The 12,409-nt window shown below is 52.3% G+C and overlaps 2 protein-coding genes across 2 annotated transcripts; both read right to left on the minus strand.

Annotated features, from left to right (window-relative positions):
* Positions 1–151: 151 nt before the first annotated feature.
* Positions 152–5,551, minus strand: LOC131561776 (cytochrome c oxidase subunit 5A, mitochondrial). Its single transcript, XM_058811164.1, has 5 exons — positions 5,293–5,551; positions 2,518–2,637; positions 1,247–1,368; positions 776–897; positions 152–307 (listed from the first exon to the last, which is right to left on the minus strand). The coding sequence occupies exons 1-4, from the start codon at positions 5,375–5,377 to the stop codon at positions 784–786; spliced, it is 441 nt and encodes a 146-aa protein (XP_058667147.1). The 5' UTR covers positions 5,378–5,551; the 3' UTR covers positions 152–307; positions 776–783.
* A 2,272-nt stretch (positions 5,552–7,823) lies between these two features.
* On the minus strand, positions 7,824–8,688 carry RPP25 (ribonuclease P and MRP subunit p25). Its single transcript, XM_058811159.1, has one exon. It carries the CDS (start codon positions 8,524–8,526, stop codon positions 7,903–7,905), a length of 624 nt encoding a protein of 207 aa, XP_058667142.1. The 5' UTR covers positions 8,527–8,688; the 3' UTR covers positions 7,824–7,902.
* Between the last annotated feature and the right edge of the window lie 3,721 nt (positions 8,689–12,409).

Raw genomic sequence — 12,409 nt, forward strand, 5'->3', positions numbered from 1 at the left:
CTCCCAGAGCCACGTGCTTGGGAAGGCTCTGGACACAAGCTTTGCAGAGAAATCAACAATTTAGAAGCTCCTACGAGCACATTTGTGGTTTGTTCCTTGTTTTTCCCTACAAAAGCAACAGGAAATGACCACACGAGGCACTGGTACCACATGAGTCAAACCAGTTTCTCCTTTATTAGGCCCAACTCCACAGCACTTCCACTGTGACTCAATAAAGGAAGAAGTTATGTCAAGTAAGATTTAAAGTTTGTGTCTCCAAGTGACGGTGTACAATCTGTGGCATCAGCAGAACGCTTGAGTGATCCACCTGGCATAGAAAATAACAGGGGAAAAATAATTAAAAAAACATTAAAGAAGCAGCCTAGAAGCTCCACAAAGTTTCCATGAGGTCCCAAATGAGTTCTTTCCATCCCTTTTACCTTCAAGTCTTGTTTAACCATGTTAATGTGGTACTGCACTCCCAGCACAGCTGATTCAGGACCCCAGGGCAAGGAGGAGGAAAAGGACTTAAAATATCCAGAATCAAGCACTATTTGCAGCAGTCTGACACACAGCATCTCTATTCTAGGCATAATATTTAAAAAAAGAATATGACACTGGTCATCCCCTGAGGAAACTGAGTTAAGAGGCTTCACTTCCATGAGGATTTTTATTTAGGGCTTTATTTTAGTCTGGGATTAGGGCACATTAGGTCTTGCCTATGCTGTCTTTGCCAGGGGGGTTTGGTGTACAGGACTCCCATGTCAAGAGCCTGGAAAGCAACACCAAATCTTACCAAAAGGTTTATGCTTTGTCCAGGCCCAGTTCCTCTGGAGTGGAGATTCCAAGTTCACTCAAAGTTGGTCTAAGCTCCTGGATAACGTAAGGATAGATTTCCTTGTGGGGTCCTGCCTTGTCCTGAAAAAAAACCCCAAAAAACAAAGAATGGAGTTACTTCAAAATGGAGTTATTTCAAAATCCACATTTCCAAAGCCTCCCAGTTCTGCCTGTGGCAGAGCAGAGCTCCTCTAGGGCTGAAATAAAAGTCCTGACTTCTCTGAACTCCCTGGCCAGGCTGGATTCAGGTTTCAAGGAGCTGGTTTCAGGTGATCCCCAAGAGAGCTTTCTGAGCTACTTCTCTCAGTCCTCCAAGAAACCAGCAAGCTTTGTGCTCACCATGGAGCCACTGATGGTGGTTTCCCTTTGCAGCAGGGAGAACTGCCCAGCTGGCAGGCTCTGGCCATGGGAACAGGGCAGTCCCACCCACCTTTACAACCTCCAGGATGCGCACAGCGCTGGCAAAGTCATTTAACCGTCTGCAGGCCCGCAGAGCCGCGTCGATGATCTTGGGCTCCGGGACCAGGTCGTAGCCCACCAGTGTGTTGATGCCTGTGGGGACAGGGGAACACCAAGGGGAATTTGGAACCAGCTTGTCACCATCTCAAAAGGAGCCCCTTGCTGTCTGCTCCCTTCCTTCTGACAGAAAAACTCAGCACCTTGTCAGGCAGCTGCTGCTGGAAGGATCCCTCTGGCTGCAATTATCTGTTTATGAAATATCATTTTTAAGGCATAATGGGCCTTAAAAGATAAATCCTCCCACTGTATTGGTCCTATGCTGCCCCACACACCTACCCTGGTCCTATCCCCGCTGTGCACACACCCCACACTGCCCTACAGATACCCTCAGCCCTATACCACCCCATAAATGGGGTAAGTTTAATAAAACTTGGCAACTCCACAGCAAAAAACTCCACTTGGCAACTTGGCAACTCCACAGCAAAAAAACTCCACACAAAAAGTCTGCAGGGAGTTATGGCTGAGCCATCAGCCAAAGTGCAAAGAAAAATGAGCATAGCAGAGCTCAAAAACACTGTCCTTGGAGCAAATGCTACTGTCCCTCCCATCCAGATGTTAAAATCATGGAATCATGGAATGGTTTGGGTTGAAAAAACCTCAGAGATCATCACGTCCACCATTCTATCATGGGCAGGTATCACGGACATATTTTATGAAAAATCCTTTTGCTAGGATCTTTTTCTCCTGAGAAGCTTAGAGGCCTCAGGAATGAAATGTAAACATTGATTATCTGCTGCTGTGGAATGCAACAGGTGCATCTGTGATTGGTCTCATGTGGTTGTTCTTAATTAATGGCCAATCACAGCCCAGCTGGCTCAGACTCTCTGGTCAGTCATAAGATTTTATTATCATTTCTTTTCCTTGCTAGCGTTCTGATGAAATCCTTTCTTCTATTCTTTTAGTATAGTTTTAGTATATCACTTTCTTTTAATACAATATATATCATAAAATAATAAATCAACCTTCTGAAACATAAAGTCAAGATTCTCATCTCTTCCCTCATTTTAAGACCCCTACAAACACCACCACAGGCAGGGACACCTTCCACTAGACCAGGTCACTCCAAGCCCTGGCCTTGGACACTTCCAGGGATGGGGAATCCACAAAACACCAACTAAAGTTGTTATTTCTAATCAGAAAACTTCAAGTTATGCTGTTATGCTTCTCTGGTGTCCAACTTACCTTTCCTGAGCTCCCAGGCATCGATATCTGGCTTGTTGAAATACGTCACCCAGCGAGCATCGAATTCTTCATCTGACTCTTGTGACCCCCCGTGAGAGTAGCAGCGGGCAGGAAGCACAGCTGGGTGCAGGAAAAAAGGAACAAACTTGGAGCAAAAGGAACAGAACACTGCTTCAGGCCTGACCAAGAGGCCAGAAGCCATAAAATATGGATTGCCCTTGTTACAGTCAGTCCTGGATGAGGTGGATGTAACTTATTAAATATCGTGGTTTATGTTGTAGCAAAGTGTCTGCTTTTTTCCATATCAAAGTGTTCCCAGAGCATTGGTCAGAGCAGGGCAAAGACACACAAAAACCTACTCTGAAGAGGTTTTCTGGCATTCCTTTTTCTGTAAAATACAGGAATTCTCCCTCTTCCCACAACCAAGCGAGACTGAGAAGCTGTAACACGCATGTTCCTCACCAACAAAATTCCATGCAATTCCTAGAGAGGCTCTCAAAAGCAAAGGGATGAGAGATATTCCTTCCAACAGAAGGGCTGGAGGAGGAAAAAAAATGATCACAAGATATCTATCAAAAACTCCTGGATCTCAAGGTTGCAATTGCATTAATACTTGATAACTAATCAAAAAGCAGATTGTATGCTAACAAATTAGTCAGACAGGCTCATTGTTTCTTCACTCAACACTATCACAAATTTTGTTTTTTTGGATGAACCTGTGGTTTTTTACCCCACAAAGGTTGGAAGAGTTTTCTAAGGGAACTACAAACCTGGTGCTTCCTTTCCCCACAGCTAATCTCACTCCACTAATATTTGCAGAGAGGTCACTCACCAGATACGACCTTGGAGCTCAAAGCTCTGCTTCACACAAGTCAAATTTAGCTCCTGACTTTTTCTTTCTTAACCTAGCATGAACCACTCACAGCGATCAACTACAGGGTTTTATTTAAAAACAAAACAAAAAAACCCAACACCACAACTGGGCCGTATTTTTGCTGATGTATTTCTCTTTGGTTTCATTAATGGCAGCTTAATTATCAGGCAATTTGCTTTTTTAACAAAATTTAACCTGGTCCAACATTTCAGCTGCAATACTGGTTTATGCAATGGAAGCATGAAAATAGCTTTATTTATTTTAGCTATGGAAAAGTAAACAACAGGCCAAGACAGAATTAAAATGCTGTTTTGGTTCCTTATGGGGAAATTCCCCCTCCTTTCCCCAGCTCCAAAGCAGACCTTTGACCCTGCTCTTTGCAATAAATCACCTGCACAGCTGAGCTCAGAGCAAGAGCAGGGCTCTGGAAATGCTCCTGCTCCCAGGACACTGCTGAAAACCCTCCAGGTTTCTGCTGGCTGAAGGAGAATCCTTATTTTTCTTACACAGGAAAAAAAAATCCTGCAGAGAACCGGCAAATCTCAACTGGAGAAAAGCCTAAATTGAAGCGCTCAAATACCATCTTCAAGTCAAAATGTGAAGTCTTTCCCCAACAAAACCATTCCCTGGATCCAGGAGGCAAATACAGACCATAAGAATTAAAGCTCTGCCTTTCCAGGGTGTGTTTCTCAATTGCTGCTATGTTTCTTTTCCACATTAATGTTTATTTCTGTACCTGCAGAGTCCCTGTGGCCTGAGTTTCAGCAGGGTCCATCAAGGTCACTGTCACACACATGACGTTTGTGTGACAGCCAACCTATCCAGGCAGAGATCCCCAGCTAAAAGAAAATCCAAAGGGCAAGCACCTTTGCTTTAAAGTGAATTAAACAGGAATTAAGCATAAAATTACCTAATAAGAAACAAAAACGTGTTCAAGCTTCTCTGTGAGGGCAGAATTGGGCAGTTTTCTCCAGTAAGGAGCACATGTGAAGAAAACCATTAATTTACTGAAAATCTGAGAACGAGGAGCCCAGGGGAAGTTTTGCAGCCACAGAACTCCCCTGCAAAAGGGTGGCAGCAGCGTTAAGTGGGGTGTTTGACACACAACAGCTTGGAAAAGAAGAACACGGAGCCTCCTGGAAACAAGGCCCAGGAGCAGCCGGTGCTCGGCAGCTCAAAGGAACAGCGAGCAATGATTTTAGTGGATTTAAAATAACAAAAGATCAAAGGTGTTGAGCAGCACCTAAGAAATCCTGTGCTTATTATTTAAAAAGACGCAGTGACAAGTTCCCTACGGCAGCCGTTGAACTCACACGTGCCGCAGCAGAGGCACACACAAGTCTCCGAGCATTACTAGTGTCTGCTAATTAGGTATTAATTGCGATGAAGAGGTTAATTAGCTATTAATTGCGAGGCACAGGCAGTGCATTCTCTGCAGCCTCCGTCCTCCAGCCCTGCCACCCTGGCCACCATCACAGAACGCTGCCTGGGGCTGGTCCTCCTACTCTCCCTATTAGCTGGGGCGTTAATATAATAAATATAATTAATTGGGGTGTTAATTAGGAGGGTGAGGGTTGGCGCGGAGCTGCCGCGAAGCCAGGGCTGGCCGGCGCCCCGGTGCTGCGGAGGTCACCGCCGCCCTCCATCAATGTCACCTTGGCGGGGGGCGCAGGGAAAGCGCCGCCGCCCCTCGCTGCAGCCCTCAGGCGGTGCCCGGTGCCCGCTGAGGCGGTGCCAGCGGGGGGGTCCCGGTGGCGGCGGCGGGAGCGGCGGGGGCGGCCCGTGCTAGGCCGCGGGGTCACCGCAAGGACGCGCCGGGCCGCGCGGCCTCGCTCCCCGTCGCACCGGGAACCCGGGCGCCAACCGCGGCGGGAGGGACGGAGACGAGTGCGGCCGCTCACCTGCTGGGCCGGCGGGCCGGCGGACGGCGGCGCGGAGGCCGGAGACGGCGCAGCGGCGGAGGAGAGAGGCGCTGGCGGCTAGCATGGCGGCGGGCTGTGAAGGGGGGAGACAGCACCAGCAACCGGGGGCGCGCGCCGCTAGCTCCCGCACCGCACCGGGAGGGAGGGACGGAGGTGAGGGCCAGGGGGGGCCGCTGAGGCGGGTACGGCGGCGCGGCGGGGACGGAGCGGGCGCGTGGAAGGGCGGGAGGCCGCGGGGACGGGCTGGGGGCGCGGCGGGGACGGACAGGAGGCGCGGCGGGGCGGGACCGCCGCCATCTTGGGGCGGGGCTGGCCGCCATTTTGTGCGTGAGGGGAGCGGCCATCCGGGTCCTTCAGGTCGCCGATCCGCTTTTCGGGAGTATTTGAGCTCGTTTATGAGGGGTTTGAGCTCGGTTTGAAGGGGTTCGGGCTGCTGCTGCCCCTATTTAGCCGAGTCCGCGCAGCCCCAGTGCAACTTCCCCGTCCCTGTCAAAGGACAGCCACCGCACTCGGTCCCTATGAGGGGGATGGGCTCAGACCGGCTCAGCTGCCAGCTCCCCAGTTTTCTGAGGGTGTCCCTGTCCCCTCACCGGGGGCTGCTGCCCTCAGCCGCCATCGCACCGGCCCGGGCACGAAATCGTCCATGGGGCTGTGCTTAGCACTGCTGCACAAAACCACAAAACCGTCGTGATTATTCCACTCAGTATGTCCCCCGGTATCGTCACCGTGTTTTAAAATTTTTTTTCAGTAATTTTTTATTATTTTCTCATGTAGGAAGCCATCAGGCAGCAAAGCAATGAGGGTAAGATCCCCAGTGCTGCCTCTGTGATTAGAAACTACCTGCCCATGAAATCCATTAAAAACATCTTGTGAATTAACAAAATAAGGAGAAATAAGTGGCTTTTATTCTTTTTTTTCCCTTGCTGAGAGAAATGTGAGGTGGCAGCAGTGGAGGTGTAGGGCTGTTAGTGTTTAACTGTGTGGCTCTCACAGTCTTCAGGCTCTGATCAGGGTGTTTACAGAGGGACTTATGATTACAGGGTTTAAAATTAATTTTATTAGTGATTTTTGATGCATTTGGAGTAGGTGCCTGTACCCGGTGCTACTGTGTGGGGTGGAGGGTTGATCTTGAATGGGGTCTGCACTGAAGGAAGGAACTGGGAAGAGCTGGATGGGACAGAGCCCAAAGCTATACCATCTCCAAACCCACCAAAAAATGATCATTAACATAAAAAAACAGTTGGAAATTAACGTTCAAGTGAAAGGAATCAATCTGCAGTAGGACAGATAAGCATGAGCCTCTGGCCCGAGGAGCAGCTGTCTGCTGAGGGAGATAACAAGGTCACTGCCTCACAAAACAGACCCTGCTTCCTCCTCTTCCTCCTCCTCTCCTTTCATTCCCGCTCCCAGCCAAGCAAGCCCTTGACAAAGAGAGAACGCTGACTGTCCCTGTAGAGCGGGAGTGAGGCAGGGAGATAAGGCAGCTGCAGCCAGACAATCCCTCACACGTGGATTTTGGGAAGGTTTTGCTCTTAATACAGATTAATTCATCCCGCAGTGCTGTTGGGCAGAGGCAACCAGGTGGATCAGGGCTTGGCATCCCATAATCTGTCCCCCAAATCTCCCCTGTCCCCACTGGAACTGGGGCTTTGCCAGGTGCTGCTGTGCCGGCACAGGAGACCCCAATCCCATTCTTCCAAGGGACAGAGTTTGGCTGGGATCCCTTTGTTGTGAGCTGGCAGCAGCCTTAACTGTGCTGATCCATGCCACAGCCAGCAGCCAAGATGATCCCCCCCATTTTCCCATAGACATATCTCAACTATTTCTAAAGAGCTTTTATTTTCCATTCATTTCTCTTTACCCCAAGGAAGTAGCAGGGATTTTGCTCCAAAGCACTTGGCAGCCAAGACACGACCCCAAAACCTCCTCATTCTGTGCTGGGCACTGCATCCAGTCACAATAACCCCCCCCCCAACATCCCACTGCCCCCAGCTCCCCACAGCGTGGTTTCCCCCCACTCCAGACCAGAGTATCCGACATGGATTGTTTTATTTCCTCGTGCTGTCCCACAGGCAGGCGGCACAGTGCAGTGCTCGGCTCTGAGGGTGCAGGAGGGAGCACCCCTGTGCTTGTTTTTTGGGATGAATCACAGTCTCACAGGATGCTGAGCCTGGCATTGATAACTCCAACAGCTCCTCAGCAGCGGGTTTGATAATGAAGGTTTTATTCCAATAAGCTTGGGGCAAACCCATCTCTCCTGATGGATGAGGCGTTGCAGTGGGGAGCGGTGGTGGTGGTCCAGGCACCCCTCGGCTCCCTGGGAGTCACTGCAGGATGTGGCTGGTGGTCAGTGTCCCTGGGTTGCTGAATTAGAGATCACCAGCTCCCCCCCCACATGCTCACCTGCTTCAATCCATAACCAAGACATGGTGGGTTTAACCCTCACGCCAAATCTGGGACCCCCATCCACAGGGGTCAAGGAGCAGCAAGTGGGGACAGGTCAGGGGGAGCCTGCAGCCCACCAGTGACCCCGGAATGAGTGGATGTTCCTGCCTCCATACCTGGCAGGTGGGATGGGAGGCACTGGGGTCAGGGGTCCTGCTGGCCAGCGGTGGTCCCCGTGCCCCTGGGGCTGTCAGACTCCTGTACCTGCAGCTTCTTGGGCAGCAACTCCTCGCAGGGAGGCGGCAGCGGCCGCTTCAGCCCCTTGCTGGAGGATCCCAATGTGTCTTCTCCTGCCTCGTGCCGGGGCTCGGGGGGCTGGTATCCGCTCTGGTTGGGATCCAGGGGGTCCCGGGAGAGCAGGATGCAGATGGAGGGGACGTTCTTGTGGACAGTCAGGTTCTGTGCAGGTCCATCAAGCGGCGGGTCCTGGCTCTCCCAGACCTCCAGCACGGTTTTGTAGCGTACCTTGGTGACCTGGTGGAGCCCTCCCAGCTTGCGCTTCATGATCTCCACGCAGGTGATGGTCTTGGTGACCGCCCTGCCGCAGCCGCTGAACACGATCTGCCGCCTGCCCTTCAGCTCCATCTGGGCCATGGCGAAGTTCATCAGGTTCCTGATCTTGCTGCCCTCCTTCACTTTCATCTCCACCACGTCTGGGGGCAGATCTGGGAAGGGTAATGGCATCTCCTCCTCCGAGGTCCTCACCCTTCGGAAGTTCTCCATCCTGGACTGGGCAAGGGGCTTGGCTCTCCCTCCTTCAGCAGCCATCCTTCACCTCTTCCCGGTGGATGCACGCAGGCTCCTAGCCCCCCACAACCATAGCAGGGCTGACCTCGCTGCCCTCCAGCCCAGCCCTGCGTGCTGCAACCACCAGCCCCTTCTCCTCGGCTCTCCAGGGGCTGGCAGCGGGCTCGGTGGCAGTGCCAGAGGCTGTCTCCTGTGGGACACAGGGCTGCAGGATCCTCTGGGTGCTCCCAGTTGTTCCCAGCAGAGATAACAGCCGGCTCCAGCTCTCGGTGATGCTTGGGCTCCTCTGCTCCCACTGCAGCACTCGCTTCTGCTGCTCTTTGCTTCATTCTGGACTTCAGCAGCCCCCAGAGCTGTTCTGTGTAATTAGCAGATCCTCCCCCTCTCCCTCCCCTTCCTCCCCTCCTCCTCCTCCTCCCCTGCTCATCCGCTCATCCCAGCACCCAGCTCCTGCCTTCATCCCTGCCAGGCAAAGGGAAGGGCAGGGAACCCGGCTCTCTGTCCCGGAACAGAGAAGGGAAGGAGGGGAGGGTGGAAGGCAGAGGGAGAAGCTCACTCTTGCCTTCATAATGTTCCCAAAGTCCTGCCCCCTTAAAGAGAACCTGGTCCCTTCTCTCGGCGCTCGCTCCTCTCAAGGACACCCTGTGCTAACTGCAAATGTCACCCTGCCTGCCTGCCCTGCAGCATTCCCAGAGGGATGCGGAATCCCAGCCACGCTGTGGCCAGGGATGGCACAAAGATGCAGCAGGTACTTTGGGAAGTACTTTGGAGTCTGAGCTCGACCCTTAGAAGCCATGAGAGAAGCCACTGGAACCCGCAGCCAGGAGAAAGCCTGGCAGATGGCATCGAGTGTGAATCGAGTGTGCCAGGGCTCTGCTCCCCCCAGCACCCTGCAGCCTCAGCCCTGGCTGTGCCGGCAGGGAAACCTCTCAATTCCCAAAGCTCCGCGGAGCAGATGCCGTAGCAGAGCTGGTTTTCACGGGCAATTTCTCTCCCTCTCCCCTGCTCCTCCTCCTTCCCCATCCCTGTCCCTCGTTCACCTCCTAGTGTGGAGCTGCCCACTCTGGGCTCACCATTACATGTACTGGCAACAAATCCCAGAAAATCCCTGTTACAGGCCAGGAGATGTCCCCTTCCTGCCCCCAATCCTTTCCCGGAGCAGAGGCGACGTCCCTGCCCCAGGCTGGCCCTGTGCCCGCCCCTGTCACCTGCCTGTCCCCTCCCGCCCCGCTGGCCGGGAGGATCATTGCACAGTGGAAAGACATGTGAGTATTGACTTGCAGTCAAATCTTATCGGCCTCTGGAGGCCCCTGGATTGGTTTCATTCTTAGCAGGGCTTGAAAAAAAAAAATAAATATATAAATAAATCGATCCCATGTCCGTGGAGGTGAAGGCAGGATGTGGCTGTCACCTCCTATCCAGGGAGGATGCCACATCCCTGTGGTCCCCAAAGCAGCTTTCTGTGGATCCCACTGCCTAAATGGGGGTGGATTTAGGACACCCCCCCCAATCCAAACACTGGATTGGGGTCTGGGTGGGTCTGTGGGTGGGATGGGATGGGATGGGATGGGATGGGATGGGATCCTCCATCCACAAGCAGTGTGCTGGCAAACCCCTGTAGATGCAGAACATTGTTTCCCAATCCATCTAACCCTCCCTGAGGCTCCTTGGGCACACAGAGGGAAACTGAGGCAGGGCAGGCAATGCTCCCAGGCTCACCCCCAGCACCAGATCCAGGCTTTGAGCATTCCCAACTCCTTTCTGGTGCTCTGCAGTAGCAAGCAAACCTATTCCCTGTGCTCCCACCGTGAATTCCTCACTGCTATGAGACAAAACAATGACATTTCTCCATCTTTCCATTTGACAACGATTCATGGAATCTGTGCAGAAGGCACTTGGTTCCTTCCTTGGGCAGGCAGGGATGAATTAAACCCATCTGGGAAAGCTCTGCCTTCAAAATGTGCTAAACCCCTGAGGAAATAATGGGGAAGGATTTTAGGGACTGAGAAATCCCTCAGGGTTGTTATCCAGGTAGCCTGGGAGGGCTACATGGACACAGGGGGCTGACAGCTCCAGGGCTCTGGGCAAGCCACGTGAGTCCCTGGTGCTGGCTGAAGCATCCAGCCCTTCTTTCCTGGCCCAGAACCAGCTCCTGCCTCCCGTGGCCCATTTTCCATGGCACTGTGGCGCTTCCCCACCATCAAATGATGGAAGCAGCAGCAGCTTCTCCCCCCCCTCCATCACTAATTGCTGCTTAATGAACTCTGCCTATCACAGCCTCCGAAATGGAGGAGGGAGAGGTGCAATCACAGCAAGGCTTCCAGAGGGTGCATTCCCCCCAAGGCCAAGGCTGTGCTGGGAGCAGGGAGGGCATTAATGACAGGGGCTTATTTTCCCTCTGCAGCGCTTAAAATGTAAATGAAATTCATTATTAGCAACTCCGTTGCTAATTACCATCTGAAGCTATTCATTAGCCTGTCAGCTTATTTGTTGGAGGACAACAGAGTGGATGGGTTACTCCAAGCCAAGGAATAGCTGAAATGAGCTCAGTGGGGTGGGAGAGGAAAAGCAGGGATGGGGGACAAAGGCACAGACAGCTCCAGCCATGGGGGGTCAGGGAAACAAAAGCTGGGAAAGAGAATGAGGAGTCCTTTTTAAAATGGAGAAAAAGCAAATGGGAAAGGCAGGAGTGATGAAAAAAATAAGAGTAAAGGAATTACACACTGAGTATTGTCTGTCTGTCCTTCTTGAGCAGCCACTGTGGTTACAGTAGGACCCACCCCCAGGGAGTGGTTTCTGCTTCCCCTTTCCCATTACAGTTTCTCTCTGAGCATTCCAGTGCCATCCCAACCCCATGCCAGAGGATTTCCAAATCCCTGTGGGACCCTCTTGCCTGGTCCCAACCCCACAGGAGGTGTGAGCTTGGAAGAGCCAAGAGGAGAGCTGGTGGCGGCAAGAATGGAGAGGGCTGCTGGACACAGCAGAGAGCCCAGACAAACCTGGGAAAATGGGGAAAAAAACCCAGAAACATATTCCTAACAGAGATCAGGTGCATCTGGAGAGGAGCAGTAACCTGAGCCCCTGTCCTCCACCTGCCCTCTCCATATTTTCTTTCATGCAAGGTGGCCGTGCTTGGGAAGAGGACGGAAAGTGGGAGCATCCGATACAAGGAAAGTCTGGGTGCCATCACCCATCTCTGCGTCACATCGGCGCGGCTCAGGTCTCAGCCTCTCATCACGTTGCACTCAGCAGCAGGCTGATGCCAGCGTGGATTGTCACCCTGGCAAAAGGGGTGCAGAGGGACCTCCAGGATGGCACAGCTGCAGGGATACCCTGTCCCCATCCCAATCAGGGTCCTGGAGCTGCCCCCTGAGGATGCAGCCCAAGGTGCAGAGCTGTGCCAAGATGCCAGAGGAACCCTTGGAGCATCCTGGGGTGGCACCAGCTCTCTGCTGAGGTCTTATCCCTACCGTAAGCAGAAAATTACAGAGCTCAAGATAATCCTCATTTTGAATAGCCCGACAGTAAAAGAAAAGGGAAAAATCCCTTTCATAAGACAAATCCCTTTGCAGAACTCCAGCATGATAAGCAGAGGGATGTTTTAAGGACCCTGAGGGCATTAATAAACCTGAATGTTCCTCACCAACCCCACCTGGGACCCCAATTCCCCCCCACCCATGGCCCAGGAGCTCTTTTTAAGCTCAACCCAGGGGTCTCAGTCCTAGTGTCAGCTATGTCAGGACTGGTCTCTAGGTCAGCTGCAGCTGCTCTGGACTCCAACAGACTGACCCTAAACTGGACCTGTGGATTGATTTCCTTGGTTTTGAACCTGTTTTCTTGCTGGGAATTTGCTGCTTGATCCAGCCTTTTCTTTGGCCCTGCCCTTCCTCCCCAGCCTGCCCTG

This window comes from Ammospiza caudacuta, chromosome 10, assembly GCF_027887145.1.
Source record: "Ammospiza caudacuta isolate bAmmCau1 chromosome 10, bAmmCau1.pri, whole genome shotgun sequence".
Classification (NCBI taxonomy): Eukaryota; Metazoa; Chordata; class Aves; order Passeriformes; family Passerellidae; genus Ammospiza; species Ammospiza caudacuta.